A 19,136-nucleotide genomic window follows, 5' to 3' on the forward strand; every position below is an offset into this window, starting at 1 on the left:
CGGGTTCTCCTATATGAGCTCTTTTTTCTGGATCCACAGCAGCGGTTCCGGTCGTTCTCTGAATCCGAACCTGATCCGTGTCTGTGAACGGAACCACCGGACCGTTTCGGAACAGCAGCAAGCGGGAAAGAGGCAGGTGTCCCGCAGAGGCTGTTGGGAGCTCAGGTGTGTCCAGCAGGCTCCGCCCCCCTGCTGCTCTCTGCGCTCAGGTACTTTCCGTCAGGTTCCGAAACCCAGCTCCTGAACCCCACCGAACAGAACCGACTCTCTGGGTCAGAACTGTGAAGTTCTGGTGGTTCAGAGGGTCTCCCCGCTTTCAGCGCCGCCACCGCTATTTGAGCGGCAGAACTGACGAACCTCAGCAAAGTTTGACGAAAGAACCGGGCCGTCAGAACCGGAACCGAGGGCTGATGGACCCGCTGTATTCTGGACAGAAGTTCAGTCCAACTCGGGTGAGTCCGACACCTGTTACCTTCCATGACGTCACAGCTTCATCTGAGATGGAAGCTGCTGCTTCCTGTCGCGTTCGAACAGAACCGGGTCAGTGTCTGGGTTCGAACAGAACCCATCATGGTTCAGATTCCAGGCTGAAGACCCAGTAAGACCAGTTTGAGATCTCTGGTTCTGATCAGAGGTTCTGCTGGTTCTGATGGGAAGCAGAAAGTCCAACCCCTCAGGTTCTGTTAGAACTTCCTGTGCCGATCAGAACCTGAGCCGGTTCTGATCGGCACAGCACGTGGTTCCACCTAGCAGCAGAACCAGAACTCTGAAAGTTCTGCTCAGAGGTTCTGCTGGGTCGCCACTTCCTGTTCAGGTCTGACTTCACTTCCTGTTAGAGAATCTGAGAGCAGAGGAGCACCATCAGAACCGATGCTGGTTCAGAACCGATGAACTGATCATCAGTTCTGCTGGTTCAGAACCAGCAAGTCCAGCTGGACCTCCTATCCAACCCAAACTTCAGAGAATTTCTGGACTGATTGTGAGAAGTTCTGAAGAAGTGTGGAGGCTGTTCCTGAACAGAACCAGAACCAGAACATTTATGTGGACGGTTCTGCTCTCAGTCTCGGTGCGTCAGGAAACGTTCCGCTCCAACTGGTCGGACCGGGTGGGGCCGGGTGGGGCCCAGGGCGGCAGCAGCAGCTGGGTGGGTCCGGTCCAACTGGAACAGCACAATAGCAGAACGGGTCAGACCAGGAGCCTTTCCAGAACCAGAACCAGAACTTAAAGGAACCTCAGAGTAAGAAACAGAAAACTTTTACGGTCCAGAAAGAAACTGGAAGTCCAGTCATGTTGGTGGTTTTGATGGTTCTGGTGGTTCTGATGAGCAGTGGCGGAGCTAGACTTTAAATCTGGGGGGCCACAAATATATCCATCTTCTAACACCTACTGGGGTCAGGAGGAGCTGCTGCTCCAGCGAGAGGCGGGGTCACCTGGACAGGTGGCCAGTCTGTCGCCGGGCAACACAGAGACAGGACACACACACACACACACACCTAGGGAGAATTTAGAGAGACCAATTAACCTGACCGTCATGTTTCTGGACTGTGGGAGGAACCCGGAGAAACGGAGAGAACCCACCATGCACAGGGAGAACATGGAGGAAGACCCGGGCCGGGAATCGAACCCAGAACCTTCAGTGACGTGCGGTCAGGGGAGGCAATGTTCCATATTCCATCATGGAAAAATATAATGATAAAATAATTTATTTTGCTATTTTCACCTTGTTGTTTGTACTGTAAAGTATTTTTTTTTATTTAGTTTAACCAATTCTGATTTTTTTTTTCTTCAAAATCGCTGAATTTTCGCATTTTCCCATTCAAATGTTCAAAAGCGTAGCAGGTGAGGCAGCAGGTGAGGCAGCAGGGATCTGAGCCTGAGCCTCTGGCTAACTGCACTGGCTGCTATTCCATGCTCCTCCTGTCTGAACGTCGCCAATAAAATGGTTAAAAACATTTAATATATAAACTGATTTTCCATAATTTAGCTTATGTACATAATGTTCAGTGTTTTTGTCACCAGCTGTGTGTGACGTGTTTCTGTGCTGAGCAGCGATCAGAAACCAGAGAACAGATTGGAGGCAGGCAGGCAGTTCTCTGGCCTCATGGCAGGGGGCGCTCATGATCCCAGACATTGTGACTCCACAACTGCAGAGTAAGAGACAGAAACAGCGAGCTAGCCGTGGAGCTAGCCGTGGAGCTAGCCGTGGAGCTAGCCGTGGAGCTAGCCGTGGAGCTAGCCGTTGTCCGTTGCTATGGCAACGAGTCTGCGCGCACCTGTGCTGATACAGAGAGCGAGAAAGACGTGGTTTTGAGTTTTACTTTAACGGTTTTCCCCTTTGCTGTGGAGCATGAAATTAATCATATCTACATGTCCAAGTTTGATTGAATTATTGCGTGGCTATGGAGCGATGTCCGCATGCGCGAAATGTCCTTATGTAAACATGAAGCTGGTCTATATTTGTAAATCTGATTATGATTAAATCAATGCCTCACTAGCATTGCACCTGATCGCACGTCACTGATATATATATATATATATACATATATATATATATATATATATATATACATATATATACATATATATATATATGGTATAATGGTAATGGCGAACCAACCAGACATATATCGTAGTGGATAAACAACAGAGGAAAGCCGTTGTGGTAGATGTAGCAATACCAAGCGACTGCAACATCAGGAAAAAGGAGCAGGAGAAACTAGAGAAATACCAGGGCCTCAGGGAGGAACTGGAGAGGGCCTGGAAGGTGAAGACCACAGTGGTGCCTGTGGTCATCGGGGCCCTCGGGGCAGTCACCCCCAAACTGGACCAATGGCTACAACAGATCCCAGGAACAACATCAGACATCTCAGTCCAGAAATGTGCAGTCCTTGGCACAGCCAAGATACTGCGCAGAACCCTCAAGCTCACAGGCCTCTGGTAGAGGAGCCGAGCTCAGAGGATAAGAACCACCCGCGGTGGGTGAGAAGGGAATTTTATATATATATATAAAGTTGGTATTTCACACAAGAACTTTTGAAGACTGGGAGGAAGCCAGAGTACCCGGAGAGAACCCACGCATGCACAGGGAGAACATGCAAACTCCATGCAGAAAATCCCTGGCCGGGAATCGAACCCAGGACCTTCTTGCTGCAAGGCAACAGTGCTACCAACTGCTACCAGTTGCCCTGCGACAGACTGGTGACCTGTCCAGGGTGACCCCGCCTCTCGCCCGGAACGTAGCTGGAGAGGCACCGGCGACCCTCCCGACCCCGTTAGGGACAAAGGTGAACAGAAAATGCATGGATGGAACTTTTGAAGACAAATGTGTATGTAGAACAGGTTGACTCTTTTCTTGGTTGTTTTAACAAATCATAAGTGGAGCAATACAGATTAATTAGTCTCTAAATGGTTTATCAAATTAAAAGATGCATTTTTCGCTAGAATTTAGATCCGACCTGAAATCTGCTCCGGGTTTACCAGAACTATTTACCTGATGGGTCTCGGGCTTCTGGCGCATTCAGCCTGCAGGACGTGGAGAAAGCATGATCTAGTTGTGTCCATCTACATATTGCAGTTTAAATAGAGCAGCAGCTGATTGTTGAGGAAGGAAAGAAATTCAAGTGCAGATATCGGTTAGCGCAGTGGGCACGCAGCTCCACCGTCACTAATTGACACTAATGGTGGTCTAAAACCGAAAGCAGTCACATCTTAACTGCAGTGATCTGTCGGATCTCCTCACGCTCCTCTTGGTAAACTCAGATCCGGTCTGCTGGTTTCTATCCAGACTGTGATGACGTGCAGCTGATCACTTGGTGAGCAGACAGATTCAACTTTACGCACAGAGAACATGGCGGAGCTCACTATCGATCAATATAAGAACAATTTCTGTCAGAGTATCATTTCTGATCTGGACCCTTAACGGACCAGAGGTTCCGGAGCGTCCAGCAGCTGATCCCTCCTGCGGGGGTTTCCTCCCGCCGAGGGGAGCGAGTCTCTGATCACTTCAGTTGGTGAAATGTGACCTGATTTAAATCATTGTCACTGCAGAGATAAAATGATTTAAATGATTTGTAGCGGATCGCTGCTCTCCCGTCTTCAGTTGTTTTTCGGTGTTTTTTAGGGTTTAAATAACTTGTTGGTGTTTGAAGTGGATTTAGCCTTTGGGTTGAACTGCAGCGCAGCTCAAGAGGATTTACAGTTTTAGACATTTAGATATATTTGCATATCTAAATGCATAAGTACAATGTACTTATATTTGTATTGTTTGTCTTCTTTGCATATTAGTGTGACTTACAGTGGTTCCAAATACTGTATAGGAATAAACTTGATGTTTATGGAAGGGGGGGCCGATTCCCCCTGACATCTGATTGGCCCCCCCTCTAGCTCCGCCCCTGCTGATGGGTCTGGTGGTTCTGAAGGATCCAGGAAGTCCTGCAGGGCTCTGATTGGTGGGCTGAGATTCTGCTGAGTCGTGGCTCTGTTCAGAACTTGTTGACCTGTAGTGGATCAGTGACTCGTCAGCTGCTAACCTCAAACACTGTCAGAGGTCAGAGGTCAGCTCAGCTCCCTAGTTCCTCCCTCAGGTTGTTTCTAGTCCACCAGTAAAGGCCTGTGACCTCTGACCTAACATGTCCTCTGTCCCTGCAGGACTTGGACGTCAGCGAGCAGTTCCTGCAGGCACCGGACTCGAGGGACATGGAGAAGGACCCGGGCCGCAGACGACGGCTGTGGGCCGGACTCGGCCTGCTGGTCGCTGCCGGCGCCTTGGCTCTGCTGACCGGACTGCTGGTGTGGCACTTCCACCGTGAGTCACTTCCTGTGAACGGGTCGGGCCTCTGCTCTGATTGGTTCTCTGACCAATCAGAGCAGAGGCCCAGTCAGTTCCCTCTAGTCACCCTGGAGGGACTAGGGGGAATCAGGGAGGGTCCCAGGTCTCCGGAGCGTCCAGATGTCTCTCGCTCCGGCCCTTGCCGGTAGAGGTTCTGCAGGGATGCGATCCAGAACCTGATGGTTGTGGCAGAACCTGAACCGTGCCTGGCTTCAGTCAGAGGTCGGTTCCCTGAGCAGCGGCTCAGACGGCTGAAGCAGCGGAGCGGGTGACGTCTGTCCTGCCGTCCGCAGTGCGCAGAGATGTCCGAATGACGAAGCTCTACGTCGGCTCCGTGGGAATCGGCGGCCGCTCCTTCCGGGCCGACCTGGAGGAACCCGGCAGCGACGGCTTCAGCAGCCTGGCCCAGAAGGTCAGGGCGCAGGTGAGGCGGCTGCCCCAGAGCATCATGGGAAATGTTTCCTGTCTCACGGTCCTCTGTCTTCCAGCTTCAGCAGATCTACGGCCAGAACTCGGTGCTGGCCAAGTTCTACAAAGACTCCACGGTGCAGGCCTTCAGGTCAGTCCCCGACACGTTGTGTTCTTGAAGGTTCTGTCCATGTTCCTTCATGTTGACCGTGTCCCTCCGTGTCTCCAGTGAAGGGGACGGCCAGCCGGACGGCATGGTGGCATATTACGAGTCCGAGTTTGAGCTCCCGGTCGTCCAGCTGTCCTCCCTGGACCAAGCCATGGCGTCTCTGGAGGTGACAGGAAGTCAGCGTGGACGGCTGCTGAGACCTGACCCGGCGTTGAGGGTCGGCGGTGTTTCGTCTGGAGGTCAGAACCGGTCTGGTTAGCCTGAAATGTTTTGATCCGGTCTGGACTTGTTTGGCAGAACCTGACTCTGGGTTCTGAAGGTCCAACATCAAAGATCAGAACTTTAAAAATTTCTCATGTTTCAGAAATTCAGAGAGTGACAAAAACCCTGAACAGAACCGGGCCAAACAGGACCGGGCCGTCAGAACCGTGGGCTGACAAGCTGCTGGTGAACAATGTTCAAGTTATTGATTCGATGGAAAGATGTTCAGGTGGCAAATCAGGAAACATGGGAATGAGAACGCTCAGACTAGCATGCTATGCAAACAGACTAGCATGCTATGCTAACAGACTAGCATGATATGCTAACAGGGCTGCAAACTGGAAGTGATTGTTGCAGAATCGCAGGCTAGCTGACCCTGATGCTCACTGTGGGATGAATCCACCTTGGAGAAGTTGCTGGCCCGGCCCGGCCCGGCCTGGCCTGGCCCGGCTTGGCCCGGCTTGAGGCTGGAGAGAGTCCCGCTGCAGTGGAGGACATCACATGTGGTTCCTGTTCCCAAGAAGCCAAGGCCATCCGACCCAGAGGACTACAGACCAGTCGCTCTCACATCTCATGTGATGAAGGTCATGGAGAGACTGGTCCTGGCCCAGCTGAGGCCTCCGGTGAGGACGTTTCTAGACCCCCTGCAATTTGCCTACCAGCCCCACTTAGGAGTTGACGATGCCATCATCTTCCTGCTGCAACGAGCGCTGTCGCACCTGGATGGTGGAGGAGACACTGTGAGAATCACATTCTTTGATTTCTCCAGTGCCTTCAACACCATCCAGCCTCTGCTGCTGGGTGAGAAGCTGCGGAGGATGGGTGTCAACGACTCAGTGATCTCCTGGGTGACTGACTACTTGACAGGCAGGCCACAGTTTGTCCGTCTGGGCAGTGTCCTGTCTGATGTGGTGGTCAGTGACGTAGGAGCTCCACAGGGAACTGTGCTTTCTCCCTTTCTCTTCACCCTGTACACCACTGATTTCCAGTACAACTCTGAGTCATGTCACCTACAGAAGTTTTCTGATGACTCAGCGGTTGTCGGGTGTATAGGGGATGGAGGGGAGGGGGAGTACAGGACACTGGTGGACGGCTTTGTGGAGTGGTCTGACCAGAATCACCTGAGGCTCAACATTAGTAAGACCAGAGAGATGGTGATTGACTTCAGAAGGAAGAAGATACCTTCACGGCCACTAAAGGTCAAAGGGGAAGTGGTGGAGGAGGTGGAGGATTACAAATACCTGGGAGTTGTAATCGGCAACAGACTGGACTGGGCATCTAACACTGACGCTGTGTGCAGGAAGGGGATGAGCAGACTCTATTTTTTAAGGAAGCTGAGATCCTTCAATGTGTGCAGCAAGATGTTGGAGACCTTTTATCACAGTGTTGTTGCCGGCGCCATCTTCTTTGCTGCTGTGTGTTGGGGAAGCAGCATCAGAGCCAGTGACTCTAATAGACTAGACAAAATCATCAGGAAAGCTGGCTCTGTACTGGGACTAAGGCTGGAGTCCCTGGAAACTGTGGTGGAGAGGAGGACACTGAAGAAGGTTCTGTCTATTATGGACAATAAACAGCAGCCTCTCCACCACATAGTGGACAGACAGCGGAGCACCTTCTCACATAGGCTGCTCCAGCTCTGCTGTCGTAGGGACAGATACAGGAAATCCTTCCTGCCACATGCCATCTCACTGTACAATAAAAGCTAAATCATTGTTCTGCACTAATCAGTCCGATTTTGCACAACTGCACTGTGGCACACTGCTGTACATATATTTACATATACATATCTGCATTTTGAATCTTTGCAAGGACTGCTCTAAGCTGCTTTTATATTGACAGCATGTTATATTTTATTTTTATTTTATCTACAACTGCTACTCAGTGGTGGTTGTTATTGTGTCTCTATGCTGCTGTAACTGCGAAGTAATTTCCCTGCTGGGATGAATAAAGTACTTCTATTCTATTCTATGAATAAATGCTGAGAACAGATAAATGTGTGGATGAGACAAAATTTTCTCCAGCTTAACAGAAACTGAAGTTATTATCTAGAACAATCTAGAGCTATAGATCTATAGCTCTAGATCTAGAGCTACAGATCTAGAGCTATATAGAGTGAATAGATGTTTGGATGAGTTGGATCCCTGATGTCACCCTTTATAGATCCGTTTTAAACTCCCTGAGAAATGTTCTGGTGGTTCTGATTAAGGTTCTGCTGTGTTTGGCAGCTCTGGACCCCCGGCTGACCAGGACCAACATGTCTGGTGAGAGACTCTTCACACGTCAACAGAACTTTGGTTCTGGTTCTACTGAAGCCCTTATGCTGAGGCTCAGGAGCAGGAAATGGGTCCAGTTCTGGAAGAGATCCGGTTGGATCCGTGCAGAACCGTTCATCCAAACCTGGCTGATTTTTCAGAGAAAGCTCCGATCAGCATCCACGTGAGGAAGAACGGCCACATCGATTCTCCCGGGTTCCCCGACGCCCCCTACGGCCCCAACACGGCCCAGAAGTGGCAGCTCCGGGCCGACCCAGGTCACCGGGTCCGCTTGGACTTCCACACCCTGATCCTGGAGGATGACTGTGAGCAGGACTTTGTCCAGATCTACGACTCGCTGGCTCCCATTCGGCCCCGCCTCCTCACTGAGTGAGTCCCGCCTTTTCTTTCCTCACCTGAACCGCTGTGGACAGGTGAGTGACATCACTGGTGGGCGTGGTCAGGGGAGAGAACAGAAAGGCATCTGAGCCGGAACCAGAGCCTGAGACATTTACTCCAACAGGAAGTCGCTCCTCCTCCTTCCTGTCCGGTGGAGACGTTTTCCCTTCAGAAGGTCTGGGGTCTCTCTGTCTCCCCCTGCAGGCAGTGCGGATACCCGCATGGCTCCCTGGCCTTCGTGTCGTCTGGGAACGTCATGCTGCTGATGCTGGTCACCAGTCAGGACAAGAACTTCCCCGGATTCAGAGTCTTCTACTCCCAGGTTCCTGCAGCCGGCGGAGGTAAGACGTTCAGATGAACCGGTTCGTTTCTGGTGAACTGCTTTGTGTTCATAGTTCACCAGTGATGTTCAGACGGTTGGTGTTTTTGGGTTTCCTCTTGTTGGACCTCCTGGTTCTGTCTGGTTGTGGGGTCAGTAGCTTCTGTTGTCTGTCCAGTCTAACCTTTGACCTTCTCCTCTCAGATTGCGGCGGAACGCTGAGCGGAGAACGAGGTTCGTTCTCCTCGCCGTTTTTCCCGGCCAACTATCCTCCCAAAGCGGACTGCAGCTGGACCGTCCAGGTGAGTCCTGCCGCTCCGCCCGTTCATTTCTTCCAGGATTAGAAGAAACGAACGATAAAAACCCACAAGATGTTTTTTATTGGACTAAAACCCAAACAGTCGCGGGTGGCAGTAACGTTGTTTCTCGTTTTACTTTCAGGTTCCTGAGGGAAGGTTTGTGAAGGTCCAGTTCCAGAAGTTTTCTGTGGGGAAGGACGGATCGCCGTGTCTCCATGACTACGTGACGATTGACGAGGAAAGGTAAGGAAGCTTCTGGCCTCTGGGATGTTCTGAACGGACCGACCACAGAACCCGACTGGATCTCCTCTTCCAGGTTGTGTGGCAGCCAATCAGAATCCTCCGTGTTCATCAGCAAGAGCAACAAGATGAGGGTCAGTTTCAGGTCAGACCGGGGGCTCGTCCACCCGGGGTTCAGCGCCCGGTACGAGGCTTTCGTCCCCACCGACCGTAAGAAGAACCTAATTTATTAATACTGACAATAATGATTATAATGATCATGATGATAATAATGATAATAATGACGCTGGTCTCTCGTTGAGCAGCTTGTCCTGGGAAGTTCAGGTGTGGCACCAACCTGTGCATCAACACGACGCTCCGCTGCGACGGCTTCAATGACTGCGGCGACAACCACGATGAGATCGGCTGCAGTGAGTCCAAACGGCCAGCCACATCGCCCCCTGCTGTCCAGGAGGAGCAGTCACTGCTGGCTTTCTGCTTACCCTGACATGGAGTCATGAGCTGAATTTGATGCGTTGACTGATTGATGACCTGGAATTAATGGATGAATGGAATCTGATCTGTAAAAACGTTCTGTCTCAGGCTGCGCGCCGATGCAGATGAAGTGTAAGAACAACATCTGCAAGGCCAAGTTCTGGATGTGTGACGGCGTGGACGACTGCGGCGATAACTCTGACGAAGACGGCTGTGGTGAGGAATTCCTCTGGACCGACGCGAGCGGCCCGCTCAGCCTGCAGAACTGGAACTCCCGGCGTTCCGGTTCTGGTTCCGGAGCTTCCTCTGAGCTCAGCGTTTCTTCTTCTCTGCAGGGAAATGCGGCGCGGCAGAGTTCTCCTGCAGGAACGGCCACTGCGTCTCTGACGCGCTGCGATGCGACGGCAGAGATGACTGCGGCGACGCCTCTGACGAGTCCACATGCCAGAAATGTAAGGACACTAGAACTGGGTCAGAACCAGTTCAGAATCAGGCCAGAACTGGACCAGCTTTGTCCTGGTTTCGGCCTCAGTGGGGTGGAGCTCATCAGAACCGAGGTTCTGCTGCAGAGGAGCAGCATTGTGTTGGGCAGAACCAGAACCAGAACCCATTCAGCGAACCGCTGCAGGCCCAGCTCCCCTGCTTTACCTGACCTGTCTCGCCTACATTTCCCACAATGCATCAGTGGCTGCCAGTGTCACTTATGAATCTGTAAACATCCTGGCCGTGATGCCGGCCACTTTATTAGGCACACCTTGCTGGTACCGGGTCGGACGGCGCTGTGAGACGGTCCAGTGAGGTTCTGGAGGATTCAGCAGCAACACTCAAGTCGGCAAAGTGCCAGGAAAACATCCCCACAGCGCCAGCACCAGCGTGGACCGTCGGTACCAGGCGGGATGGATCCATGATGCCAAATTCTGACCCGACCGTCCGAATGTGGCAGCAGAAATCCAGACTCATCAGACCAGGCAACGTTTTCCAATCTTCTCTTGTCTGGTTTTGCTGATCCCGTGTGAACTGCAGCCTCGGTTTCCTGTTCTTGCTGCCGGTGTGGTCATCTGCTGCTGTAGCCCAGCCGTCTTCAGGTTCAGGTGAAGACGTTTGCTTTCAGAGACGCTCATCTGCACTTGTTAGAACTCGGTTGTAACGAGTGGTTATTAGAGTTTCTGTTGCTGCTCAAACCAGTCTGACCATTCTTCTCTGACCTCTGACCTCTGGCATCAACAAGACATTTGCGCCCACAGAATTGCATATTTTCTCTTTTCGGACCGTTCTCCGTAAACAGTAGAGATGGTTGTGGGTGAAAATCCCAGTAGGTCAGCAGTTTCTGAAACACTCAGACCAACAGCCATCAAAGTCTCTTAAATCTCCGTTCTGATGCTCAGTTTGAGCTGCAGCAGATCTCCATGGTTACCAGAGGGAATATTTTCTGTATTTGACCGGTTATTCTTTTAAACGACGGGAAAATTTAAAGCCCGTCGGTCATTTGACAGGTTATAATTCACACTCCTGATTGGTGCACATGGGCAGACATTATAGACTTTACCTAAAGAGTTCAAGGAACTAAAATCAATCAATAAAATTATCATTTCTGAATATCATCTCATGGACTCTGAACTAAATGCACCTTCCTGACCAGGAGCTGACAGTGTGTGTCTGTATGTCCATCCATCCATCCATCCATCCATCTTATCCGGGGTCGGGTTGCGGGGGTAGCAGCTTCAGAAGGGAGGCCCAGTCTTCCCTCTCCAGCCTCTTGTTCCAGATCCTCCAGGGGAATCCCGAGGTGTTCCCAGGCCAGTAGAGGAACATCGTCCCTCCAGCGTGTCCCGGTTTTCCCCTCCTCCTGGTGGGACCTGAACTCCTCACCAGGGAGGCGTCCAGGAGGCATCCTGACCAGATGCTCCTCAACTGGCTCCTCTCGATGTGAAGGAGCAGCAGCTCTACTCTGAGTCCCTCCTGGATGACTGAGCTTCTCTCTCTAAGGGAGAGCCCAGCCACCCTACGGAGAAAACCCATTTAGGCCGCTTGTATCCTCGATCTCATTCTTTCGGTCATGACCCAAAGCTCATGACCATAGATGAGGGTGGGAACGTAGATCGACCGGTAAATCGAGAGCTTTGCTTTTTGGCTCAGCTCTCTCTTCACCACGACGGACCGGTACAGCGCCGCGTCACGGCAGACGCTGCACCAATCCGCCTGTTGATCTCCCGCTCCCTTCTTCCCTCATTCGTGAACAAGATCCCGAGATACTTGAACTCCTCCACTTGGGGCAGGACACCCCCCCCCCCCGACCCGGAGAAGGCACTCTACCCTTTTCTGGCTCAAGACCATGATGGCCTCCGATTTGGAGGCACTGATCCCCATCCCGGCCGCTTCACACTCGGCTTCGAACCGATCCAGCGAGAGCTGCAGATCACGACCCGATGAAGCCAACAGGACCACATCGTCTGCAAAAAGCAGAGATGAGATCCTAAGGCCACCAAATCGGATCCCCTCAACACCTTGGCTGGTCTAGAGATTCTGTCCATGAAGCCAACTCAACTCACCGGAGCCAACTCACCACCAGGTAGTGGTCAGTGGACAGCTCCGCACCTCTCCTCACCCGAGTGTCCAAGACATACGGCCGCAGATCCGATGAAACGATGACAAAGTCGATTATCAAACTGCGGCCTAGGGTGTCCTGGTGCCAAGTGCACATATGGACACCCTTATGCTTGAACATGGTGTTCGATATGGACAATCCATGACGAGCACAGAAGTCCAACAACAGAACACCGCTCGAGTTCAGGTCGGGCGGGCCGTTCCTCCCAACCACGCCCCTCCAGGTCTCACTGTCGTTGCCCATGTGAGCATTGAACTCCCCCAGCAGAACAAGGGAGTCCCCAGGAGAAGCACTCTCCAGTACCCCCTCTAAGGACTCCAAGAAGGGTGGGTAATCTGAACTGCCGTTCGGCCCGTAAACACAAACTACAGTCAGGACCCGTCCCCCCACCGTAGGTGGAGGGATGCTACCCTCTTGTTCACCCAAGGGAGGGGGGACCCATGTTTCCTCTTCGGGCTGAGTCCGGCCGGGCTCCATAGGAAAAAGCCCGGCTCGCTGGAGGGGGGGCAAGCTCGCTATCGTGTCCCCCCTCCAGGCCTGGCTCCAGAGTGGGGCCCCGGTGACCCGTGTCCGGGCAAGGGAACACCAAGTCCAAAGTTGCCGTTCACCATCGGGGTCTTGAGGATGTGCCAGGGGCATGAAGCCCCAGACAGCGCAGCTCCTAGGGTCATTGTGGCCCTCAAACCCCTCCACCACAATACGGTGGAGGCCCAAGGAGAGCCGACGGCGTGTTGAGGAGTTACAGACCGGAGCGCCTGGTTAGGAAGAGCATTAAAAACCTTTGGAGCCTTTAGTTCCAGACTCCATTACATACAGAACAGAGAAAACTAAACGTTGTGTTAATCCATGTATAGTCTAAACAGGAGCCTGGAGTTTATCTTGAGGAAATAAATAAATGACGGTGCAGAAGTTCATTAGACCGTAACATGCGCAGTGCGCTGCACAACCAATGTGAAGAATTAAACTGAACTCATTCAGCGGTTTTAACAAATGGAGCTGAAGACGTTTCCCTCCCAGATAGGGTTAGGTCAAAAACTCACCGAGTTCAACTGATGGGTTTGATCAGCAGATCAACTGACTGATGAACCAGCGCAGATTTCTCTGCAGATGCGACCAGGAGGAATGTGAGAGGCTGAGGGTTCAGAGGCAGGTGAAGTGCTGCTAATTTAAGTTGGATCGTTTAATTTCATTTATTCTAAGTTATTGGGGCCACAGTCAGTGGCTTTGTTACTATGGAGAAAAAGTTAGATGCATTTATCTGCTTTATGTGATGGATCTGGATTCATGGGTCAACTAGTGAATAAAAATGATAAATAGCCGATGTTAATATGATTAGAATTTGACAGGTAAAAATAGAACATGGCCGACTTTTTTTTAATGCTGTCGGTCAAATGGAGAACAAAGCAGTCTAGCGTGATCTTTGACCTCTGGTGGCTACATGCCTACAGGCATCGAGTTGCTGCCTTGTGATTGGCTGATTCTAGATTAGCATGAATGAGCAGTTGGACAGGTGTTCCTAATAAAGTGGCCAGTGAGTGGATATTCATAACTCAGAGTCAGCGCTAATCATCTGTCAGCCAATCAGAGGAGACGTCTGATTCAAGCGTTGGCGCGACAAGCCCCGCCTACTCTGCTAGTCTGGGACATTTATGGGAAACTGTAGTCGGCCATTTTCCAGAATATTTATGGATTCAAACCTTTTAATGAGCGAAAACGCAGAAAGACGCTGGAGGAGCCAGAGAAAACAACCCATCATCCTCCGACCACTTCCTGTCGTCTTCTTCAGCGTTTCTGCCAGTAGCAACATCCGGCTGCTGATCACGTGACTCATGAAATGTTTCCATGCAGTTTTGTGAAATAAATTATTTTAATTCGGCACAAAAACCTTTTTCTCAAAGTACATGTATTATCGAAACTGCCGTGTTTCCATTAAGAAAATGTATTTTGTAATTTCAATTTGTGCAATTTGATGGAAAATGGCAGCTGATGCTGACGTCATCTCTGTTGCTCCGCAGCACTGCAGCTGCCCTGCTCCGACTTCACCTTCCGCTGCCGCAGCGGCCGCTGCATCAGCAAGCTGAACCCGGAGTGTGACGGCACGCCGGACTGCGAGGACGGCTCGGACGAGGACGACTGTGGTGGGTCCAGCTCTCACACACACACACACTCTCTCTCTCTCTCTCTCTCTCTCTGACGCTTGTGTGCCGGCAGACTGCGGCGTGCCGCCGTACCGCAGCCTCCGCATCGTGGGCGGTCAGGCGTCCAGGGAGGGGGAGTGGCCCTGGCAGGTGAGCCTCCACTTCAGAGGACATGGACACACCTGTGGAGCGTCGGTGCTGAGCCGCCGCTGGCTGCTGACCGCCGCCCACTGCGTCCAGGACGAGTAAGAACCGAACTGAGCCCAACAGAACTCGGCTGGGTTTAACTACAGGAGGAGGTAGATCAGCTCTCTGATTGGCCGGTGGATCAGTTTTCTTACCACTGAAGTCCAGACCTGGAGGAACTGCCCTCCAGTTTCCAGCAGCAGGGGTTCTCCAGCTCACCGGGACCAGATGGATGTCTCAGAACCGCTCTTCTGACTATCTGTGCTACCTTGTCAGATTTTCCTGCCGTAGCACGGATAGATGGCTATGTCTATCTGTTGGTGCTGCCCGTCTAAATCTGCTACATCATGTTTACAAACTAAAACCACAGCAGGTTGTGTTAATGTTAAATATATTGGATAACATTATTTGAGTGACTGAAGTGGAAGTGATCAGTAGCAGTTAGCGATCAGTAGCAGTTAGCGATCAGTAACAGTTAGCTACTGATGGATGTTTAGTTTAACACGGAGCAGAAAGCTGAGGCTGTTGTTTCTCCAGTGGTGGCGCTGGTTGCTACAATTGATAGCAGCCACACAGGCTCACCCACTAGAAGGAAACAAACGCACCCAGTACAGCACTTGCATTCTATTGGCTGAGAGCTTGCCAGGTGACGATACTTTTCTGTTCCAAGTGCGAGCAGAAAATGATTCGTAAGCCAGCAGAGAGGTTTGCTGGCGGAGATTTGTTCGGAGCAGAGAGACGAGTTTTGAGCAGAGTGAATTTTAAAGGTTGGAGTTCAAGCATCTCAAGTTTTGAGAAGAAAAACACGAATCCTGCTTTCAGACTGACAATGTGTGCTCTCCAGTTATGGCAGAAAACCTCCTTCATAGATTTCCAGGTTGTCTCTGTGGACACGCAGCAGGTAGCGCTGCACCGTCCTGACCTTTGACCTCCATCCATGGCGCAGGTACACAGCGGCAGACCGATGGGACGCCTGGCTGGGGCTGCACGCGCAGGGCCAGAGCAACCGGTGGACGGTGCAGCGGAAGGTGAAGCGGATCGTGGTCCACCCGGACTACGACCGGGTCAGCCTGGACAGCGACATCGCCCTGATGGAGCTGGAACCGGACCTGGTTCTGAACCAGAACATCTGGCCCGTCTGCCTGCCGTCTGCCTCACACCACATCCCGGCCGGCCAGGAGGCCTGGATCACCGGCTGGGGCGCCACTGCGGAGGGAGGTGAGGCGCTTCGGCTCCGGACCGGTTCTACTGGTTTGTTCTGCGAAGGGTCAAAGTTCACGGCGAGATCAGATCCTTCCTGTTTCTGCACATATTCTGTGGACCAAACCACGCTGCTGTTCTCACTGACTAATTTAAAAACATCTGAATGAGCTTTTCTTGTCCGTTCTTCTCTTCCAACTCATCACAATTTTAAATCTGTAAGCAAACTATTTACAGCTTATAGCTCTATAACCTCAAACCCTCAGTTTATTCAACAGTCTGGTCTCCACGGTGAAATAACATCCTGACAATAACTCTTACATTTTCCAGGTTCTAATCTGGTGGAAAAAGTCAGCCTTTCCATCATGTAAATATATTCATTACGTCGAACCGATCTTCCCTTTAAGGAGCTTCAGCCGTTTCCTAGTGATGTTCTTTTGCCTGCTACCATCATAATCCTGTACATTTATTTATCAGCTGCTCTTCTTAACCTTTCCGTCTCTTTTCCCGTACAGATGATCAAACGTGAATGAAATATTCACCCTCAGTACCTGATCCATACGGTTCTTTAGAGCCTGCCAATAGGGCACCATCCCAGAACACCTAGCCTCCAGTTAGCCTGCAGTTAGCCTGCAGTTAGCCTCCAGTTAGCCTCCAGTTAGACTGCAGTTAGCCTCCAGTTAGCCTGCAGTTAGCCTGCAGTTAGCCTCCAGTTAGCCTGCAGTTAGCCTGCAGTTAGCCTCCAGTTAGCCTGCAGTTAGCCTCCAGTTAGCCGCAGTTAGCCTGCAGTTAGCCTCCAGTTAGCCTGCAGTTAGCCTGCAGTTAGCCTCCAGTTAGCCTCCAGTTAGCCTCCAGTTAGCCTGCAGTTAGCCTCCAGTTAGCCTGCAGTTAGCCTCCAGTTAGCCTCCAGTTAGCCTGCAGTTAGCCTGCAGTTAGCCTCCAGTTAGCCTCCAGTTAGCCTGCAGTTAGCCCGCAGTTAGCCTCCAGTTAGCCTGCAGTTAGCCCACAGTTAGCCTCCAGTTAGCCTGCAGTTAGCCCGCAGTTAGCCTCCAGTTAGCCTGCAGTTAGCCCGCAGTTAGCCTCCAGTTAGACTGCAGTTAGCCTCCAGTTAGCCTGCAGTTAGCCTGCAGTTAGCCTGCAGTTAGCCTGCAGTTAGCCTCCAGTTAGCCCGCAATTAGCCTGCAGTTAGCCTGCAGTTAGCCTGCAGTTAGCCCGCAGTTAGCCTGCAGTTAGCCCGCAGTTAGCCTCCAGTTAGCCTGCAGTTAGCCTGCAGTTAGCCTCCAGTTAGCCTCCAGTTAGCCTGCAGTTAGCCTCCAGTTAGCCTGCAGTTAGCCTCCAGTTAGCCTGCAGTTAGCCTCTTACTGTTATGTTGCTGTTTCTTTCCTTCACATTTTCCAATCCTGTGTACAATTTAAATTTATCTTATAAACTCTTAGTCGGATGAACACCTGTATGAAGTTTTGGTTACTGACTGCTAAAAACCTTTCAAGTCGTTCAGTCATGCTCTTATTTTGAAGGGGTGAAGACTGTTTATGCGTTTCCTGTCCAGCTGCTGTTGGAGCCATAAGAACTTTAAAAATCAAGCGAAGCCGTTGTAATGACAGAAGGCGATGTTGCAGCGATGAACCCGACCCGTTTGCGTGTTCTGCAGGTGCCGGCACCACTGTTCTGCAGAAAGCCCGGGTCCGGATCATCAACAGCACCGTGTGTCGGTCTCTGCTGCGAGACTCGCTCAGTGACCGGATGCTGTGCGCCGGGGTGCTGGGCGGAGGCGTGGACGCCTGTCAGGTGAGGCCGGGTCCCTGGAGCCCAGCCGGGTCAGAACCGGCAGGGGGGCGGGGCCTGCTGACAGGAGGAAGGAAAACATGTCATGGTTTCAATAGAATATGGATCAGGACTCTGCAGAACCTAAGCTAGAGGGTTTGGACTCATCAGAACCAGAGTCATGGTTTCCTCTGTCGCCCCCCTGCAGGGCGACTCGGGCGGTCCGCTGGCCGTCACTGACCCCAGTGGGCGGGTCTTCGTGGCGGGCGTGGTCAGCTGGGGCGAAGGCTGCGGCCTCAGGAACAAACCCGGCGTCTATACTCGGGTCACCCGGTTCCGGCGCTGGATCAGGGACCAGACGGGAGTCTGAGCAGAATCCGTCTGTGGTCGGCATGGTTACAGATCAGCTGCTTCATGAACCAAACTGCAAAACTCCCCGCTGCTGTTCTCTGACCCGCCAAAATAAAATCACTCTCTTGTTTCCCAAACTTTCTTCCTAATCTTGATCTTCCACTGTTGCAACATCTGCTGAGAAAAAGTCCAATCCAAGAGGAAGTGACATCATGATTCAACTGGTTCTGGGAGCTGAGGCTCCTGAGAGCCGCGCGCTCGGCCCCTTCCTGCTTCACTGCCTCCTTATCCAGAAAAACTGATGGTTTCATCAAGTTTGTTTATTTAAGCATATCATTCCATATTTATTATGCCATCCTAGATGTCACTAGATGGTGACAAAGTGCTTCCCTGGTTGGTGTAGAATCTGCATCATCAGGGTTTGGTGGTACTGTGTGGTGCCTTCAGGGGAATTAATAGCTGATCAAATCAGATTTTAGGAGCCGGTTTTCTCTCAGGAAGTTTATTTTAAAGCATCGGGTCTTTCTGTTCTACTCTGAGGCGTTTAATGTTGTGGGGTTTTACAATTGTTGCATTTTCTTTGTGATTTTTGTATTTTTAAAAACATTTCTGTTTAGTCTCTTCTGCCTTCAATGATTACGGATAAAATGCTTCGCTGGGAGTTTCTGATTAAACTGTAAGTTGAAACGTCTGCAGGCTTCGTCTGGTCTGTTCAGAAAAATGAGGCGCCATGTTTCCCTGGTGGGAGCTGAAGAGAGGTGAAACATCCCACTTTCTAAGGGCCTCTGAACGCATCATGAAGCAGATAAACGTCAGCTGCTAATACATTAATTACAATGAATTACTGTTATAATAGATTATAACATTCTTCCACTCTCATCCCGTTGGGGTCTGGCGGTCGCCATGGCAGTAGATTATAACAGTTTAATATAATTATATTAATCTCTTCATTAGTGGAAAGTGTAACAGAAACATTAAATTCTAATTCAGCAGATTTATATCCATGATTCATGACATCACAGCAGTAAAAGTTTACAGTGTTTTGTCAGAAATTCTGTCATAAACATTATGGTGTATAAAGTGTGTGGATAATAAAACAGCCTCCTGACAGCAGGGGGAGCTGCAGGTCCAACCTGAGGTGAGTTCTACCTGCTCAGCAGCTGGACCGGTTCTGTTGGACTTCATGCCAAAACTCACAGGAAACAGGAAGGGAACAGCTTCCTGGTTCCACCTGCATCAAATG

General features: G+C 51.1%; 1 protein-coding gene across 4 annotated transcripts; it reads left to right on the top strand.

Annotated features, from left to right (window-relative positions):
* The first annotated feature begins 80 nt into the window (after window positions 1-80).
* On the top strand, window positions 81-18,584 carry LOC114140995 (suppressor of tumorigenicity 14 protein-like). 4 transcript variants are annotated; one of them, XM_028011379.1, is made up of 20 exons: window positions 197-452; window positions 4,341-4,546; window positions 4,648-4,804; window positions 5,122-5,252; window positions 5,317-5,387; window positions 5,466-5,644; window positions 7,892-7,927; window positions 8,080-8,308; window positions 8,522-8,658; window positions 8,841-8,938; window positions 9,078-9,178; window positions 9,252-9,385; window positions 9,481-9,585; window positions 9,758-9,865; window positions 9,985-10,101; window positions 14,270-14,392; window positions 14,466-14,637; window positions 15,525-15,796; window positions 17,430-17,566; window positions 17,751-18,584. In XM_028011379.1, the coding sequence occupies exons 3-20, from the start codon at window positions 4,696-4,698 to the stop codon at window positions 17,910-17,912; spliced, it is 2,421 nt and encodes an 806-aa protein (XP_027867180.1). In that variant the 5' UTR covers window positions 197-452; window positions 4,341-4,546; window positions 4,648-4,695; the 3' UTR covers window positions 17,913-18,584. The 4 variants fall into 4 exon arrangements, with proteins under 4 accessions (XP_027867184.1, XP_027867180.1, XP_027867182.1 ...); XM_028011381.1 differs by having other exon boundaries at window positions 4,384-4,546; XM_028011383.1 differs by lacking the exon at window positions 4,341-4,546 and having other exon boundaries at window positions 81-452.
* The last annotated feature ends 552 nt before the right edge of the window (window positions 18,585-19,136 follow it).

This window comes from Xiphophorus couchianus, chromosome 24, assembly GCF_001444195.1.
Source record: "Xiphophorus couchianus chromosome 24, X_couchianus-1.0, whole genome shotgun sequence".
In the NCBI taxonomy this organism is placed as follows: Eukaryota; Metazoa; Chordata; class Actinopteri; order Cyprinodontiformes; family Poeciliidae; genus Xiphophorus; species Xiphophorus couchianus.